This window comes from Olea europaea, unplaced genomic scaffold, assembly GCF_002742605.1.
Source record: "Olea europaea var. sylvestris unplaced genomic scaffold, O_europaea_v1 scaffold3160, whole genome shotgun sequence".
Lineage (NCBI taxonomy): Eukaryota > Viridiplantae > Streptophyta > Magnoliopsida > Lamiales > Oleaceae > Olea > Olea europaea.
In genome coordinates this window covers 87,033-107,053 of record NW_019250399.1, presented here as the reverse complement: position 1 = coordinate 107,053, position 20,021 = coordinate 87,033, and the positions used below count along the sequence as shown (strand labels likewise).

The 20,021-nt window shown below is 34.9% G+C and overlaps 1 protein-coding gene and 1 pseudogene across 1 annotated transcript; both read left to right on the top strand.

Annotated features, from left to right (window-relative positions):
* Positions 1–7,175: 7,175 nt before the first annotated feature.
* Positions 7,176–11,700, top strand: LOC111385425. The gene is made up of 4 exons (XM_023009807.1): positions 7,176–7,179; positions 7,588–7,803; positions 9,554–9,907; positions 11,289–11,700. The coding sequence occupies exons 1-4, from the start codon at positions 7,176–7,178 to the stop codon at positions 11,420–11,422; spliced, it is 708 nt and encodes a 235-aa protein (XP_022865575.1). The 3' UTR covers positions 11,423–11,700.
* Positions 11,701–15,498: 3,798 nt separating this feature from the next.
* LOC111385424 overlaps positions 15,499–20,021 on the top strand; it is a 7,891-nt pseudogene continuing 3,368 nt past the window's right edge.

The following is a 20,021-nucleotide window of genomic DNA, read 5'->3' as shown; positions in this document are numbered from 1 at the left end:
AGTTGTTGAAAGTTGAATTGTGAGAGAAAAATGGGTTAAGTGTTGGGGAATTTATAGAGAGAAGAAGCCCAAAAGAAAAAAAAATCCACGAGCCCAAAAACGGCTCGTGGGCGAGCCTTGTTTAACTTTTTTCTTTTTTAAATAGATAAATTATCAACGGTAAACACTCCCTCTTTATTCGGGTTTGGGATTGACTACTTAAGTTTTGAGCAAGTAAAGTTAAAAATTGTACACGAACAACTTATAACGTGTACAATTTTTTAGAGAAAATTAAAAATAGTATTATAAAATAGCAAATTTTGATAAATATGATTAAATTAAATATCACTTCCTTGACGACATGCAATTTCAACATTTTTATCTTGTAGTCGGAAATGAGCGCCTTGTCAATCCTTCATGCACATTAATGCTTCCAAAATATATTCTTTTAGTCGGCTCTTGACCTCTGACAAAACTCTCTTGCCTGCACTAAAAGCAAACTCTGAAGCTACAATGCTAAAATGAGGTATCGGTAAATTTTTTGTAATTGCGGAAACTACTAGCTATTATCATTCATGCTGTCGGCATAATTCAATAACCTCTTCAGAGTTTTTTTTAATTGTTTTATTGGTAGGCATATTATGATTAAAGTAATAAATTAATTCAACATGCAATGTATTTGTACTTGCTTCCGATGTTTGTTTACGTGTAGAAGATAAAGTATTACTAGATGATCCTATTACATTTGCATCATATCTATACGTGTTAATGCCTTTAAATAAATTTAAAATTTCAGCATCATCTTCTTCAATATCAGCGGAAGGAGTAGGCATGAGGGTACTCGACTAATATTTGTACATATTTGTTCTGCATATAATTGATACATTTTACATAAAGTTTGTTCTAAATTTCTATACGTGACAGGTATATTAAAAGTTAAAAACTCTTGAAATTTGATCAATTACATATTTATTTCTTGATAAATTATATCGGAGTCCATGATGCATGCTGGAGGAAATAACATAGGTAAGTCTTCCCAATATTTTATAAATTTTAATTCCATAGAGTATATAATTGCACTAAAATCAAGGGTCATTTTTGTATTTATGAAATATTCTTGCAATTATATAAAGACGTTCAAGCACCATGAAGCTAATGGGATAGTAAACTCCAGATAAAATATTTGTACTGTCATAAAAACACTTCAAAATTATTTTAACTTTTAAAGCTGAAAGCCAATCGGATTCATTCAAAATAGTATCGTGAAGTTTTGAAAATGCCCATTGTTATAAAACTCAGTTATTAAATGTTCAAAACCTTCGCATGACTTTATTAAAGTAAGTGAAATTCCATCTGTGACCTATGTTGCTAACAAATATTTTAATATTCGTCACCCCAAATTCAACACAAAATTCCTCAAATGCTTGTTTTCTATTGGGGGAGATCGTGATATATATTAGTGCATTCCCAATTCTTTATATTTTATTTTTAAAATGTTTCAAACCATCTTATACAATTGAATTTAAAATATGGCACATACAACGAATATGAAACAAATAACCACCGAAATCAAGCTGCAATACATTGCACAATTTATCGATAACTACTTTATTAACACTAGCATTGTGAATGAAAAAGAACGAATTTTACTTTCGCGATGATATTCTTTAATAATAGTTATAATCGCATTATATATATTGTTAGCGTTATGGAGGAATTTAATAATTTTAAAAGCAATAATTTTTTTTATGCATGCAACAAAATAGGTCTATGTAGTGTGCTATTGTAGCTATATAAGTTCTTTTATAAATCTCATCCCATGTATCCGAAGTTAAAGATATAACACCCCCATATTTTTGTAAATTCAAAGTCAATTGTTGTTTTGTTTGAAGAAAATATTCTACTGTATCCGAATGAAGATTGTTTCAACTTACTCCAACATTCCTCGACTGAAGATATTTTTTATGTATGAGATGAAATGTTGGTTGTCCATTATTGCAAGAGGCAACTCAGCACGAACAACAAGTTTCACCATTTCCATTAGAGCATTCTCTTCTGAATATATCCACGTGGTGAGGGAAGAAGTCGTGGGCCCGATGTCTGGATTACCAAATTATAGTTGTGTTTGACCGGCTTTAAGAAATCCATGTTTGGTTGTACACACTTTGTAGTGACGGTTGAAGTGGATGATACCAATGCTTTTTTACTGTGCCAATTGTTGTTGACAGTATTTACTTACTGTTTTGGACTCTAGGACTGCATCTATAACACGACCCGTTGAAATCATTTGAAGTGATCCCAACATTTTGCCTACTTTTTCCCCTTTCCTTTCCCTCTAGCATCGAGAATGTCTAATTCGGGTTCCTCCTTTTGTTCCACTTTGACTTCGAAAACATCGACGTCATTCAAATTAATTGCATTATTGCTTTCTTCTGCACCCAAATTTGAAATATTTTCAGGAATTAGTACTTCATTTAGATTGAAAAATTGATGCCGATATTAATTTGTAGCGTCAAAGGTGATTCGCCTCCAACACCGAACAAACCCTCGACAAATGAGTGTGGATTTCAATTGTGAATTGTGATGATACAGTATAGATGAATTGATGATGTAGTACGACGTAAGTACTAAGTCTTGAGTAAAGAGTATGTAATTAAAATGTGAATTTGTCTTGTGAGAAATGAGAATTAAATGAATTAAAATTGAATGATTGAAATTGTAAAAACTAATGTATATTGTATAATTGTTGATAATTGACTAATTGAGACTATTGAGATTTGAGTACAAGAAAGATTGAGAGAAAGAGAGTTGAGAGAGCTGTTGAAAAAATTTGGAGAAATTAGGCCTATTTATAGAGAGGGGAAACACAAAAAATAAAAACAAACAAAAAATTTCAGTGACCGAAATGATCACTGATGAAAGTTTAGTGACATTAACGGTTACTAACATTGAAAAACTTTTTAAAAATGTGACTATTTCTGTCACACAAATTACATGAGCCACGAGCGGCCAAGCAAGCTTGGCTCATGCTCGGGCTCGTGATTTTACGAGCCCGAGCCGCTCATAAGCCCCATTTTCAAGAGCCGACGGGCTTTTCGACTCGTTTGCCACCCCTACCAACATGATGCAATACAAGTTCAATAAGCTACGATGCAAGAAAAATAAAATGCTTTTTATGCTCACTTTTACTCTCACTTCACTCCATGGCCTCCTCCGAAGGTTTAGAAATGATTTATATTTCATGGTTATGCATTTCGGATACTATGTTAGTCTAACCTATTCATACTATTATCCTTTGTAACATTATGCTTGTTGTTATGCCTATGGATACAATATGCTCTATATTGAACTCTAATTGATGGGTATCTTGTGTTACTTTATTGGTGAATTATCTTACTATTATTGGTGTCTGTGGTAGTGTTTTGCTCATGCATGACTTATTTCTATCCCNAAATTATTGAAATATACTTTCCATTGCCAAAAACGTGCTTTTGCAGATTATACTTCATACAAATAGCATTTGACCTTGAAATTCGACAGAGCACAGGGTCAACAGATTTCGATTTCACTACATATTACATGTTAGGTTCATACATATTTGAACAAGGTGTTAAATGCATCTGGCCTCGGTGGAGAAGGTGACTGCGGGTACTCCGAAGCTCAAATTAGTCAACGGTGGAATATATTATGAGTGTGGGAAGAGGCAATAGATGTGAATAAAACAAAATCTTGGCTAAAGAGAAAATACCAAACAACTTATTGTAGAAGTGTAAAACTGCATTACCTTTGAAAGATATAAAGTGCAAGCTTATATTTTCAAATGGAAAATGTGATCTCCATTGGATGCCGATGCGCGGTTTCATCTCAACTACTCATAGGTCAAACTTAATAGGTGTCAATCCCAGATGTCCCAAGTCTGTGATGACCTTAAATAAATTGAAACAATGTCATCCTATGTCCCAGGCATGCCATTGAAAAGTAGACTAAAAGCGTAGTTCTAAGTGGCAACATCTATCCGACATATGAAATATGTTCGCATCCAAGGTCTTTAGGTTGAAACGACATCAAGGAATATGCTTTGTAAAGCAAAGGTTTATTGCTTCGAAAACACAATAGCAACTTGTGGCACCTAGTTTTGGACATGGAAGTTTGACAGTCGCCAGTCATGGTTACACAGCACTTATTATAGTCAAAGTAAAAAAAAGAGAACTTAAATTAATTAAATAATTTCATGGGGATTTGTATAAGCAAATGGAATTTGTTGGGGGCTAAATGGATGATTACAGAAACAAATTGTTAAGTTTTAGATTAGATGGAGACATAAGGGTTGATATTGCAAACTGAAGTTACAAAAAGCTGGCCTAGATCGACAGGAAAATCGGCGACCTGAGCCTTTGACTAGGCCTGGTAGAATAATTTGGTAGAAATGCAAATGACATGGTCAAAATCGAGTTTGAACAAGTTAACCCGTCGATTGACCGAGTTAACCTGTGAGTTTTATATTAAACAAGCCTGGTTGACTTGTTTACTTGGATTACAAAAGTATTTCCTTAAATTTTTTGGTGTTCGAAGATTAGGGGCATCAATAAGTCGGGCTAAGCCAGCTCGTAGCTCGTGCATGACCCATTCAAGAAAACTTGAGCTTCTTTAGCTCGAGCCGAACCGAGCCAAAGCCTAGCCGAAATTTGAAAGCTTAACTCGAGCTTTTGGCTCAGGCTTCACCGAACCGAGTTGGCTCATGAACTTTTTAATTTGTTTTAATTCATGAAATAGACATATAAAGAAGCCAAAGAAGTTCTTCTCGAGTAAAATACAACAAAAAATATTTATAAAGATACAAGAGTATATGAATTAGAGTTCAGTTTCAGGTGTATAAATACCCTTATATTCACTTGTAGAATTAAAAATATCGGAATAGAAAATGTCTTTTAAGTTTCAACACCACAAGATAACAAATAATATTATATTAACTTCCATAAAATATAACAGGATTACTAATGAATATGATAATAAATTATAAAGAATAATACTATTTACAATCGCTCACTATCATAATCGCCATACGTAACATACATGCGGTGGTTAGTGATTATTGCATAAAGTAATAAAAAACTACTATATTAATATATCAAATCACTAACCGCCACATGTATGCCACATAAGACGATTACGATAGTATACTATTTCTCAATTATAAATATGGATAGTTGTAGCATAATTATGAACATTAATTATGTAAGCATATTTAGACATAAATTAAACTTTATTGATTTTAAATCTTAAATAAAATATTAACAAAATAAAATAAAAAATTGAAAGTTGATTTATTTTGTATTTAATTATAGAGATTGAGTTTCGCTCTTCAAATTTGAAAATTAAATCCACTCTCTAAATTAAACTAGAGTATATCAAAGAGACTTTTTAAATATAAGATATTCTCTATTTTTAAAGGCCAACCTTTAAAATTATGCTCAAAAAAATCTTTAAATTAACATTTTAAACCTATTTTTAGGGAGTATATGTCAGTTTATCAAATGCACCACGAAAAAAAAATGTGGAATCAAATTAGCAAATAATGCTCACTTGCTGAAATAATTGGTGTTTGTTGGTCCTGTGTATGCCTAATAAATGGATTGATACGCCCTCTGAGGCATAGTCCAGTAGTGCAAATAATAGGAGTGATGTTATCTCACGCCTTACTGGCAGTTGTAGTGTGAAAGTTCGATTCCTGAGACATGGAATTAGATTCCCTGTAGGCGCAGTGTACAGACAGCTCTTATTCCCTAACATGTTGGAATACATCCCACGATTTACCTCCCTCACAAAACTCTACGGGTGGAACGGTAGGGGCTCTTAAGGTTGGTTGGGGTTCAACCTTTAATAAATGGATTGATACCTGCCTTACATATTTTCCATTGACAAGAAAACCCTTCTTCGTACAAGGTAGGTATCATTGTATCAATGTATTTATAAGGCATACACATACCAACAAACACCAATTATTTCAGCAGGTGATCATTATTTGCTAATTTGATTCCACGTTTTTTTGTGGTGCATTTGATAAACTCTAACTAATATTATTTGATTACTATTTGTCTTTGATCCTAAATCTTGTTTCAGAAGAAGCTAGATAGGTAAAGTTACAGGATGGTGAAGGGAAGAAGCAGTCCATGGTTCTTGATTCTCTTCGCATTAATCTTTCTTCTTCCTGTCTACTCCTTCCCTGGTTTAAGCCGCAAGTTTTCCTTCAATGGCCTTATACTGAGCGTGGGGTTTGATAATTATGCTGTTATATTTGATGCCGAAAGTACTGGCAGTAGAGTCCATGTCTTCAGGTTCGATCAAGACTTGAATCTGCTTCGTGTCGGCAAAGATTTCGAGCTTCTTGTCACGGTATGGTATATTATGGTATGCTATATCCAATGTATTGTACGTGTTGCGATGGATTTGTATCTGATATTCGTAATACAGACGACACCAGGTCTAAGTTCATACGCGGATGATCCTAAGGCAGCTGTTTTGGGCTCGAATTTTTTTTGCTAGTTCATGGCATGCGGTTTTTGTTATTTGGTTGTACCAATTTGATGGTTCTTCACAACTTCACAACTTGCTCTTTTGACCCTTGGGCTAATTGCTTGGGAGTTTCGACTTGCACGTAATGAGGCTAGATACAATGGAGGTTTGGTCAATGTTGATAAAATTTGCTACAAAATAAAATATTGGTTGGTTGAATTAAGTCCATTTCTTCATGCTGTTATCTATTGTCTTGGTATGGGTCCAACTCCTTTGACAACTAAGGCTCATTTCCTTGTTCGATGGTACCGTCCCCCTTGTGATATTCGTAAACTTAATATTGATGGTGCTAGTTGTGGTAATCCCAGTGAGCTGGTTGTGGTGAGGTGCTTAGAGATTGGAGAGGAAAATTTGTTTTTTGCTTCTCTCATTTTCTTGGGGTAGCTACTAATTACATGGCGGAAGCAATGACTTTGAAATTGGGTTTGTATTATTGATATCTTTTGTAGGTTTCAAAGGTATGGGTTGAAACTGATTACCAAGTCATTGGTTTAGTAGGCTGGGTATTATTCCTTGGTCTATTCAGCAGGTTTGGGATGATATTGTTGATCTGGCAGGCTTCATTGATTTAAAAGTCACCCATGTCTTTAGAGGCGAATTCGGTTGCTAACTCGTTGGTTAAGATGGGTACAGTTGTACGCTCTTAATTTTCTACCCATATTAGGGACTTCATTAAGACTTCAATATGTCATTTTGTTTTAGATTCTATTGGTTGTCCCTCCTTTTGAATCCGTTGATTGTATTGTTTTGAGTTTTATTACTTCAACTACTTGACAATTTTTCTTCGCCAAAAATGAGGGCCTATCAATAAAGTTAAGGAGGCGCTGTAAAAAAAATTCTACATATACAAAAAAAAATTTAAAACTTTTTATATGGATAATGCACATTCATTGGCATCACCCATAATCGGTTGATCATTATTTAAAAAAGATCTAATTCGTCCACTTGAAGATCGAGAAAATGTTCTTAATTTTGAAGTATCATATCTTAGTGCAATTGGAGCACTAACTTATCTTGCAAACTGCACTTAACTAGATATAGTTTTTTCTGTAAATCTCATTGTGAAGAAATCATTGATAGCAACATTCTCAAATCATTATGAAATTATTGCAATCCATGTAGTAAGTCGAGAATGTGTAGGGCTGATGAACATGACCCATCATATCCAAACATCATATGAGTTAACTTCAACAAAAGATAGCCAAACAGTTTTGTATGAAAACAATTCCACTTCTATTGTTCAACTTAAAGGTAACAGAAGGAAGTGTATATATATATATATATTATTTTTTTTTTCAAAATTCTTTCATACACATGATTTTCAGAAGAATGATGATATCAATATTCAACAAATTCACTCAAGTGACAATGTGGATGATTTATTTACAAAAACACTACCAACATCTACATTCAAGAAATTAGTTCACATGATTGCAATGCGTCGACTCAATAATTTTCAACAATCAACATCAATGGTTGTTGCTATACTCATTTTCCTTCGCTTATTTTTTTTTTATCCTACTGGGTTTTATTAGTAATGTATTAATGAAATAACATTTATTTTTAATACTCCAAAATAGTTATACTCTTTTCCTTTCGTTTGATTTTTTTGTCCCATTATTTTTTTTATTAAACAAGGTTTTAACGAGGTAAATATTTTGTAATGTGTCATTCAATGCAGAGTGTTGTAAATTGTAAGTTTATTAGTGAATGAAAATTGTACCCTTACAACCTTACAAATTATTACCACTATATCCTTAATCATTCCCTCTAAATATAGGCCTTTGATATTTCATTATAATATATATTAGTTTATTGATTTTTATTCACTCTTCTCTTTTTCTTATTTTTTATAATAATTTTGTAGAACATGTTAAAGAGTTAATTGTTTCAATAGTCACTGAACTTAGGTCCATGTCTTTGATTGGTCACTAAAATTTAAAATGTCGAGTTTTGACCACTGAATTTTGAAAAATGTCGAGTTTTGGTCACTGAACTTAGGTCCATGTCTTGGATTTCTCATTGAAATTTCAGATGTTGAGTTTTGGTCATTTAACTTTAAAAAATATTGTATATTACTAACCGAATTTTGAAAAATATTTTACATTACTTACTAAACTTTGAAAAATGTTATACATTACTCATTATAAATTTGATATTTTTAAAATTCAATAGTTGTGTTAGTGAATAACGTACAGTATATTCCAAAGTTCAGTGGTCAAAACTCGACATTTTAAATTTCAGGGAACAATCCAAGACATAGACCTAAGTTCAGTTAGCAATTGGAGACACTGACCTAAATTTAATAACCAAAATTCGACATTTTAAACTTTAGTAACCAATCAAAGACATAAACTTATATTCAATGAGCAATCGAAGATATTGATCTAAGTTCAGTAATAAAAAACTCGACATTTTAAATTTCAGTGATCAATCAACGATATGGACCTAAGTTCAATGTCGAGTTTTGACCACTGAATTTTGAAAAATGTGGAGTTTTGGTTACTGAACTTAGGTCCATGTTTTGGATTGCTCACTGAAATTTTAAATGTCGAGTTTTGGTCACTAAACTTTAAAAAATATTGTATATTACTCACTGAACTTTGAAAAGTATTATACATTACTTACTAAACTTTGAAAAATATTATAAATTACTAATTGTAAATTCGATATTTTTTAAAATTTAATAGTTATGCCAGTGAGTAACGTACAATATATTTCAAAGTTCAGTGGTCAAAATTCGACATTTTAAATTTCAGTGAGCAATCGAAGACATAAACCTAAATTCAGTGAGCAATTGAAAACATTGATTTAAATTCAGTGACCAAAACTTGACATTGTAAACTTTAATGATTAATCAAAGACATGAAACTAAATTCAATGAGCAATAAAAAATATTGACTTAAGTTTAATAATAAAAAACTCAATATTTTAAATTTCGTGATCAATCAACGATATGGATCTAAGTTCAATTACCATCGTAACAATTAACCCGTCTAAGAATTACTATGGGGCCAAAACAAGGGCATAGGGTTTAGGGCTCAACAAAACCAGACAAAAGGCAAAGCAAATCTTATACAATCAGGCGAGGCTGTGAAATTTGCCGAAGAGACACAATATACAGGTTACACAGAGAAGATGGCAAAATCGATGAGATCGAAGAGGGAGAAGAGGCTGAGGGCCATTAAGAGAGAGCTCGTAGAACCCATTTACGACAAGAAAGCCGCCGCCAAGCTTGCCGCCCAGGAGGCCGCCCTCGCCGCCCCCAAGCTACCCGTAAAGTTCACTCCCACCACTTCCGCCAGCAATATGGATGTCACCGCCTCAACTACCTCTTTTATTGATAAAAACACGGGTACCGTTTTCTCTTTCCCTCCTTTTCTTTTGTGGGGTTTACCTTTTTTAGTTATTGATTGATGCAATCTGATTCGCGATATTCATTTAGATATGTGCGTATTTCTGCTTCCTCACATTTTTGTTGTTTCGTGCTCACTTTGACTTACTTTCGTTTACTATCACTCGACTTTCGTTTCAATTTCTAAACTTTTTGGTACATATCCAATCTAATTTATTATGAGAAGTTTCTTTCTTTGGTGGATTTGTTATTTTATTGTCAGTATCAATCCTGATTTTCCCATATTCTTCAGATATTCTCTCCGGACTTGTTATTGCCATGGTACAGAAAATGTATAATCTTTAGTTCATAGAAGTCTTGTATAAGGTTAAGCGCAAGGGTGAAGCTAGAACCTTTGTTAGGGCAAGCTAAAATTTATGAGCTGGGCGAGGCTAATTCATGTTTGGTGTGGCTAGATATTTCTTTAAGCCAATTTTAAGAAGTTAAAAAAGAATTTGAGTCAATTTTGTGTTGTAAAACAAGAAGAAAAGAAAAAATCCCTAAACTTTGGGCTGAACTACAGCTCAATTCTCCAATGTGAAGATCCCTCCCCTGGCTAAGAGATGGCACTGGGGAAAGCTGAGGGTTAATCCTTAAAAGGCATTTTGTCTTTTAAGAGCATCTTAGTCATAATAGATAGCATTTTCAAATTTGCTAATTAAACTTTTTAATATACTCCAACAAACTCTTTTTTATTGCTCTTTATATTAATTTTTTCCTGCAATCATTTATTATTATTATTATTATTTTATTTTTCAACTAATATATATTTTTAGATGTCAATAGCTAAAATATTTAATATAATATAAATAAATTAAGTAGTGGAGGATTGACACTTGCAATTTCATTAAATACACTCATTAAAAAAATACAAATGGAGAGTGAGCCTGACTCTCCAAATGTAGAGAGACTAATCCACACTCCTATTTTAAAAAGTTTTTTAAACCTATTAAAGCTTTAACTTTTTAAAATACAAGAATATCACTTCTAAAGAGTCTTGGAAATGTTCTAAGGTTTTTTCTTTTAAAATTATAACCTCCTTTCTTTGTACGAACATGTATTGAAGTTATATGGTGGAGATTTTTGCAATTTAAGTTTGCAGAGGAGCATCTAGTTGATGAAGAGTATCGTTTACAATTATAGTTTACTTGTTTGAAAATATTAGGAACTTTTCCCTGATTCGCTACCATGTTGATTCATGGCTGAACTGCTACAACTTATATTTGTAGATAATCTGATTGCTTGTACATTTGATGGTTAGCAAGTATATAGTCGCTCGTTTGTAAACTTTTCTTCATCATTATTGTATACTGATATTAATATTGGGTACACTGGTTAGCAGATGTGGAGATGACTGATGGAAATCAAAATTTGAAAGCATTGAAACCCATCGGTAAAAAGCTGAAAAAGAAAATCAAGATTGCCAAACGGAAGCATCATGGCAAAGGAAAGATCAGAAGGAAGCATAATGTTTGAATGCATATAGCTACCAATATTAATGATTTCCTTGGTGCTGAATTGAATTTGACATTACCTTTGTTTACAGAGGCATCTGCTATTCCTTCCAATTAACCGAAGGAAGAATGTCTATGTTCAGGAACCTTATTCAAACAAACCTGTCTTGCTACGTAATGTGTAAACTATGTCATACTTAATTCCTGAATTTTTTTTTGACAGTATTGTTGTGTTGCTTCCGTTTGAGATCTTTTGAATATCATACAAGACAGGACCTATGAAAATTCTCTCTAGCATAATATTGCTCTTTTTCTAGAAATTTTTTTACTGGGTGAGGTCCCTCTGTTCATTCGAACTTGACTTGGCGTAGATCTCTATTTGAAGAAGTAGAGCAAGGGGCATATCAATCTGTTTTGAGTTATTGAGCTCCAGTTGAGTCCTTGAGATTTAAGACAAAGGAGCTAAAGAGTGAAGGAAATGCTCTCCTTCTCGACTGGCTTGACCCGTCTTCCTTAGTCGAGTTATTGAGCTGGAAAGTAACAAGCTCTTTTCTTTTCGTCTATAAACAGTTATAAGATCATTGTGGTTAATCGATGGTACTTCCCCAGAGGGTGGCTGCATCTATATTCACCACTGAGTGACACTCCATGGAGCTTCTTTGCAATAAAAAGTGCGCACTTCTAATTTGTTATCACTATATAATTCATTTTAATTAATCAAGATGAATTTAGTTGTTTCCGAACTGTAATAGCAAAAAGTTTGATCTGTTAGGACTTGCTTGTTAAGTTGCTTTGTAAAGCAACATGGTAACGTGACTTAAATTGTTAAAATCCAATAAATTTTAGGTGATATTAGTCTTGTTTGGCCCTCATTTTTTTTAAAAATCATTTTTTCTTAAAACTCATTTTCAGTCACAAATTTGTGGGTCTCTTGACTTTATAAGTTTTAAAACACATATTTTATCGAGTTTTATAGAAATCTGATTTTTAGCTGAATCAGATAGAATGGCCGTCTGGCCGAGGCGGTTGTGTCGGATATTATTGTGTTGCTAAATGTTGTGATGTGATGGTTCGTGTTGCTTAATCTCTATGAGTGATAGACAGATAGCAACTTTGGACGAGGCGTGCTACTGGGACAGGGAATTGTCCAAACATGGGTCGATGTGGCGCCTGTCGAAAAATTCCCTTTGGACTGGCTTGTTTCATGCCTCGGATACTTGCTCCTTGTAAAGCACACCAGATTTGAGAAGTGTATTCTGTCCGTACGATTGACGTGAATGCAAAATACAAAATTACTGGCTTGTACAGAGATACGTCTTCGTCTTCGTCTTCGTGTGATGACAAATATGGGTGGACCAGTTACGACTTAGAGGTCCTACAAATATCTTTTGGATGATAACAAGTGGGCCAATACCAAAGTTACGGAATGAGGGTCTCTTGTTTTGGGGTGACATTGAATGAATACAACCAAGTGATTTGGACTTCGATGATAAATTATTGAAATATACTTTCCATTGCCAAAAACGTGCTTTTGCAGATTATACTTCATACAAATAGCATTTGACCTTGAAATTTGACAGAGCACAGGGTCAACAGATTTCGATTTCACTACATATTACATGTTAGGTTCCTACATATTTGAACAAGGTGTTAAATGCATCTGGCCTCGGTGGAGAAGGTGACTGCGGGTACTCCGAAGCTCAAATTAGTCAACGGTGGAATAAATTATGAGTGTGGGAAGAGGCAATAGATGTGAATAAAACAAAATCTTGGCTAAAGAGAAAATACCAAACAACTTATTGTAGAAGTGTAAAACTGCATTACCTTTGAAAGATATAAAGTGCAAGCTTATATTTTCAAATGGAAAATGTGATCTCCATTGGATGCCGATGCGCGGTTTCATCTCAACTACTCATAGGTCAAACTTAATAGGTGTCAATCCCAGATGTCCCAAGTCTGTGATGACCTTAAATAAATTGAAACAATGTCATCCTATGTCCCAGGCATGCCATTGAAAAGTAGACTAAAAGCGTAGTTCTAAGTGGCAACATCTATCCGACATATGAAATATGTTCGCATCCAAGGTCTTTAGGTTGAAACGACATCAAGGAATATGCTTTGTAAAGCAAAGGTTTATTGCTTCGAAAACACAATAGCAACTTGTGGCACCTAGTTTTGGACATGGAAGTTTGACAGTCGCCAGTCATGGTTACACAGCACTTATTATAGTCAAAGTAAAAAAAAGAGAACTTAAATTAATTAAATAATTTCATGGGGATTTGTATAAGCAAATGGAATTTGTTGGGGGGCTAAATGGATGATTACAGAAACAAATTGTTAAGTTTTAGATTAGATGGAGACATAAGGGTTGATATTGCAAACTGAAGTTACAAAAAGCTGGCCTAGATCGACGGGAAAATCGGCGACCTGAGCCTTTGACTAGGCCTGGTAGAATAATTTGGTAGAAATGCAAATGACATGGTCAAAATCGAGTTTGAACAAGTTAACCCGTCGTTGACCGAGTTAACCTGTGAGTTTTATATTAAACAAGCCTGGTTGACTTGTTTACTTGGATTACAAAAGTATTTCCTTAAATTTTTTGGTGTTCGAAGATTAGGGGCATCAATAAGTCGGGCTAAGCCAGCTCGTAGCTCGTGCATGACCCATTCAAGAAAACTTGAGCTTCTTTAGCTCGAGCCGAACCGAGCCAAAGCCTAGCCGAAATTTGAAAGCTTAACTCGAGCTTTTGGCTCAGGCTTCACCGAACCGAGTTGGCTCATGAACTTTTTAATTTGTTTTAATTCATGAAATAGACATATAAAGAAGCCAAAGAAGTTCTTCTCGAGTAAAATACAACAAAAAATATTTATAAAGATACAAGAGTATATGAATTAGAGTTCAGTTTCAGGTGTATAAATACCCTTATATTCACTTGTAGAATTAAAAATATCGGAATAGAAAATGTCTTTTAAGTTTCAACACCACAAGATAACAAATAATATTATATTAACTTCCATAAAATATAACAGGATTACTAATGAATATGATAATAAATTATAAAGAATAATACTATTTACAATCTCTCACTATCATAATCGCCATACGTAACATACATGCGGTGGTTAGTGATTATTGCATAAAGTAATAAAAAACTACTATATTAATATATCAAATCACTAACCGCCACATGTATGCCACATAAGACGAATACGATAGTATACTATTTCTCAATTATAAATATGGATAGTTGTAGCATAATTATGAACATTAATTATGTAAGCATATTTAGACATAAATTAAACTTTATTGATTTTAAATCTTAAATAAAATATTAACAAAATAAAATAAAAAATTGAAAGTTGATTTATTTTGTATTTAATTTTAGAGATTGAGTTTCGCTCTTCAAATTTGAAAGTTAAATTCACTCTCTAAATTAAACTAGAGTATATCAAAGAGACTTTTTAAATATAAGATATTCTCTATTTTTAAAGGCCAACCCTTAAAATTATGCTCAAAAAAATCTTTAAATTAACATTTTAAACCTATTTTTAGGGAGTATATGTCAGTTTATCAAATGCACCACGAAAAAAAAAATGTGGAATCAAATTAGCAAATAATGCTCACTTGCTGAAATAATTGGTGTTTGTTGGTCCTGTGTATGCCTAATAAATGGATTGATACGCCCTCTGAGGCATAGTCCAGTAGTGCAAATAATAGGAGTGATGTTATCTCACGCCTTACTGGCAGTTGTAGTGTGAAAGTTCGATTCCTGAAACATGAAATTAGATTCCCTGTAGGCGCAGTGTACAGGCAGCTCTTATTCCCTGACATGTTGGAATACATCCCACGATTTACCTCCCTCACAAAACTCTACGGGTGGAACGGTAGGGGCTCTTAAGGTTGGTTGGGGTTCAACCTTTAATAAATGGATTGATACCTGCCTTACATATTTTCCATTGACAAGAAAACCCTTCTTCGTACAAGGTAGGTATCATTGTATCAATGTATTTATAAGGCATACACATACCAACAAACACCAATTATTTCAGCAGGTGATCATTATTTGCTAATTTGATTCCACGTTTTTTTGTGGTGCATTTGATAAACTCTAACTAATATTATTTGATTACTATTTGTCTTTGATCCTAAATCTTGTTTCAGAAGAAGCTAGATAGGTAAAGTTACAGGATGGTGAAGGGAAGAAGCAGTCCATGGTTCTTGATTCTCTTCGCATTAATCTTTCTTCTTCCTGTCTACTCCTTCCCTGGTTTAAGCCGCAAGTTTTCCTTCAATGGCCTTATACTGAGCGTGGGGTTTGATAATTATGCTGTTATATTTGATGCCGGAAGTACTGGCAGTAGAGTCCATGTCTTCAGGTTCGATCAAGACTTGAATCTGCTTCGTGTCGGCAAAGATTTCGAGCTTCTTGTCACGGTATGGTATATTATGGTATGCTATATCCAATGTATTGTACGTGTTGCGATGGATTTGTATCTGATATTCGTAATACAGACGACACCAGGTCTAAGTTCATACGCGGATGATCCTAAGGCAGCTGCTGATTCGTTAAGGCCACTCCTACAGAAAGCAGAAGCAGCTGTGCCTAAACAGTTGAACTTTAAAACACCACTCAGACTCGGAGTCTGTACCTCGTCTCTCTCTATTTAATACGTTTTATTTTTTCTTTTCTTTTTTGTTTGATTCGGATTTTACATCTTAAATGACAATCTACTGCCCACAGGCCACTGCAGGACTGCGATTATTGGACGGGATGAAGCTGAAAGAATTTTGGAAGCTGTTTATTCTGCTCCTTCCTTTCTTTTGTTGAACGAATAAGATTGACGCAGCTCAAAACCTTAAGAACAAAAATCTAGAATCCACAAGAAAATGAAAAATAAACTGAAGATGTTTTATTAATTCAAAAACTGTCAAAAAACAAAGAATTAACCCTTTACTTGTAAGGGTCCACATGAAAACCTAGTTTAAAAGCACTAAAATTCAAAGTAATTTTAAAATAAATTAAATGATCAAAATAGCATTAAAATTTGAAAAGCAATTTTCGAGTCCTAAATGAATTTGGGTTGGCTAAAATCCATCATATGTCAAAGCAAAGCTGTGAGTTCAGGCCGACTCGTTGTTCTCTTTCCGAAAATGTAATATGGGTCTAAATTGGAGTTCTAACGCCAATCTGCAGTTTACCCCCTTTTAGTCCAACCGTTCTTCAATCCACTTGACCATCTGTTTTACATCAAAGATGAATAGATGTGATTTGTTTCTATTTACTCCAACGTTCTGAACTTATATCAATTTGCATTGCCTATCTGATTTACGAGTCCTTGCCACCATTAATATTGGAAGAGCTTGTTAATCTTTTCGCGTAACTCTTCTCCCTTTTTGGATATTAAGGTGAGAGAGCTTTTTAAGAAGGAAAGCACCCTGGAGTACAAGGCAGAGTGGGTGTCTATTCTTGAAGGATCAGAGGAAGGTGCTTATCTTTGGGTAAGTTCGAGATGAATGCTATCTATTTAAGTAGAGTACATCTTATATATATATGGAGTCTGCACAGCCTATAATTTTCTTGCATTGTTTATGAAATTGCAGGTTGCTATAAACTATTTATTAGGGACATTAGGCAAAAAATACTCGAGCACAGTTGGTGTCATCGATCTTGGAGGTGGATCGGTGCAGATGGCTTATGCTATCGCAAAGGAAAGTGCTGCCAACGCCCCCGTGGCAAAGGATGCTTATGTTCTCGAAAAGAACATTGTTGGAAGAACATATTACGTTTATTCTCACAGGTCTCCTTTCTCCAAATGTGTCCTAGTTCTCCTTCCAACGTTCCTCGGTTTAAAATTATACGCGACTAGATACAATTGATGCTTGATAAATTGTCATCAGTTACTTGAACTACGGACTTAAAGCAGCTCGAGCTCAAAGCCTGAAGCTTTCTGGTGGCCATGGCAATCCATGTGTCACAAATGGTTATAAGGGTATGTATTTTAGGTATTTAACGTCGGCCCAAACAAGTTCGTACGCTATATTGTATTAGCAGCTATACGTTGAGGATGGTTATTGATCCATCATCTGATAATTTCAGTCATGATTAGTAACTATATTGAACGATAATTGATATGCACGATCTTGATTCTTTTTCAAAAGGGACATACAAGTATTCTGGGGTGATATATAATGTATCGGCTCCATTATCTGGAACAAGCCTATGGAGATGCAGAGCATTGACTGGAGAAGTACTTGATGCACCTTGCCCGTACAGAAACTGCTCATTTGATGGCGTCTGGAATGGTGGAGGTGGAGATGGCCGGAAGAATCTTTATGTTGCATTGTTTTTCTATGACACAGCTGTTGGGGCATGTGAAAAATAGATGATTTAGTTCGATCTCCGATGAAATCATTTGTTAGACATCATGTTGTCAAACGACCTCCCGGGCGATGATGAAAACCAGTTTTATCAGTCGACATAAATGACTAAACGATAAATCAACACCGAATAATGGGATGACCCGACCTAACGTTGCTTTACCTATTGGAGGGCTAATAATCTTTGTGGCTCGTTGGTGTGCTATTGGGACTTAACCCTAGTCGAGCCTACTTACCATATTGTGACTTACTTTAAGTTGGCCATTGGACTATTATAAATTGGTAACTCCCTTTCATATGTTGAAGCCGTGCGTGAGAGAACCCGAGAGAGAGAGGCAGTTTTCCTTCTTCTTTCTTTGTGCATCCTGTTGATTGATCTCTACCTATTGCTTGAGGCTTTGTGACTCTTACCTGTGTGGTATCCATCCTAAGTGTGTGGAAGAAACAACAAGCAAAAGAGCAATAGCAACCATAGGAATACAAGCAACCCGGCGGTCGGCCCTCCTCTCGTTTTTGGTGTTAAATTCGATGTTTAATGGTTAACTGAGCCCGGAAATCACTTTGAGCAGCTTGAGGAAGATCCTAACATCTGGTATCAGAGCTTGGGTAGCAAAAAAGGGCTCAAAATCGGCTGATTTTCGGACATTCAACATAGAAACCGAATCTGAAATTATTCAATTACTCACAAACCAAAGCTCGGTTGGACAAATGGAGGCCACACCCATTACCAGCAGGTGGAGGCGACGGCGGCGGCGCGTGGGCGGCAGTCCAGCGAAGCTGTCTTCAGGTAACTTGCTTGTTTCAATCCCTTGAACGCACTGATATACTTTGTTTTGTGTTTCAGGTTACACAGAAAAAGTTGGACGATTTTGCCCCTGGTGCGACGCTGACTGAAATTGAACAGCAAGCTCATTTTTCTCCACTCTACGGACTCAGATAGGTCCGCTATGCTAAATTGGCTTAATCCATTTAAATTCAGCAATAGCAAGATCATCGTGTGGGGTGATCGTTAGGTTTTGGGGTTACTGTGAAGGGGTAACCATTGCTTGTGCTAGAATTGGGATTACTTGCGTTAATTGAGTGCTTGTTCTTTTGATTTAAAGTGCTTGGTATTTCTTGGTGGACGTAGCGTTTAGGTTCATTGTTATTTTTGCTAAGAATTAACAAGATATTACCTTATCACGCTTCCCAATACTACTTCGTGTGGTTTAATTAGTGTGTTAACCAATGACAACGCATAATTTTGATTTGGGAATATTTAACGGTAAAGGGGACTTCTCTATCTGGTAACAAAAGATGAGAGGCATATTAGTCCAACAAAAGCAAAAGCCATGAAGGCAATTTTGCACCTGACATCTCAAAAGAACAAAAAGAGGAAGCCGATGAGCTTGCCTATACCTCACTAATATTACACTTGTCTGATGCTGTCTTAAGAAAAGTGGGAAAACTAAAAACCACCAAAGAACTTTGGAAAAGACTAGAAGACTTATACTTGCTTAAATCTACACCGAATAAACTTTACCTACTCGAACGATTCTTCAGCTTTAAAATGGATCCTTCAAAGGATCTCAACGACAATTTCGATGTATTTAACAAATTGATGCAAGATATTGTCAATTGTGACGAGGCCGTGTCTAAAACCTATAAGGCCATTATCTTGCTCAATTCAATCCCGGACTCTTATAAAGAAGTTAAAAATGCCATTAAGTATGGTAGGGACACGTTAACACCTGAAATTGTCGTAGATTCTCTTAGGAGTAAGGAGATGGAAATGAGGGCTGAAAAAAGGATAGGAGGAGTGGAGAGTTGCATATGATGCGGGGGTAGAACTCAATTTAGGCAAGCCAGTCATGATGGATACCAAAGTAGTGGCGAATCAAGTAGTAATAGTTGGAAAAAGAAGGGAAATGGTAGACCTAGGTCAAAGTCTAGAACTAAGACTAGAAAATGCTATGGCTGTGAAGGCACAGGGCATTTTATAAAAGACTGTCATAAAGAAGAGGGAAAACAAAAGGTTAAGGAAAGAGATGAGGTAAATGTGTTATCCTCTACCTCCAATACCGAAAACGGTGAAGTATATGTGNACGGGGTAGCAGAAAGAATGAATAGGACCATACTAGATAAAGTGCGCTGCATGATGTTAAGTTCTGGGGTTCCTAAGTCATTTGGGGGTGAAGCCGTTGTAACTGCCTGTTATCTGATAAATTTGACTCCATCGGCTGCATTAAATGGTGATACTCCAC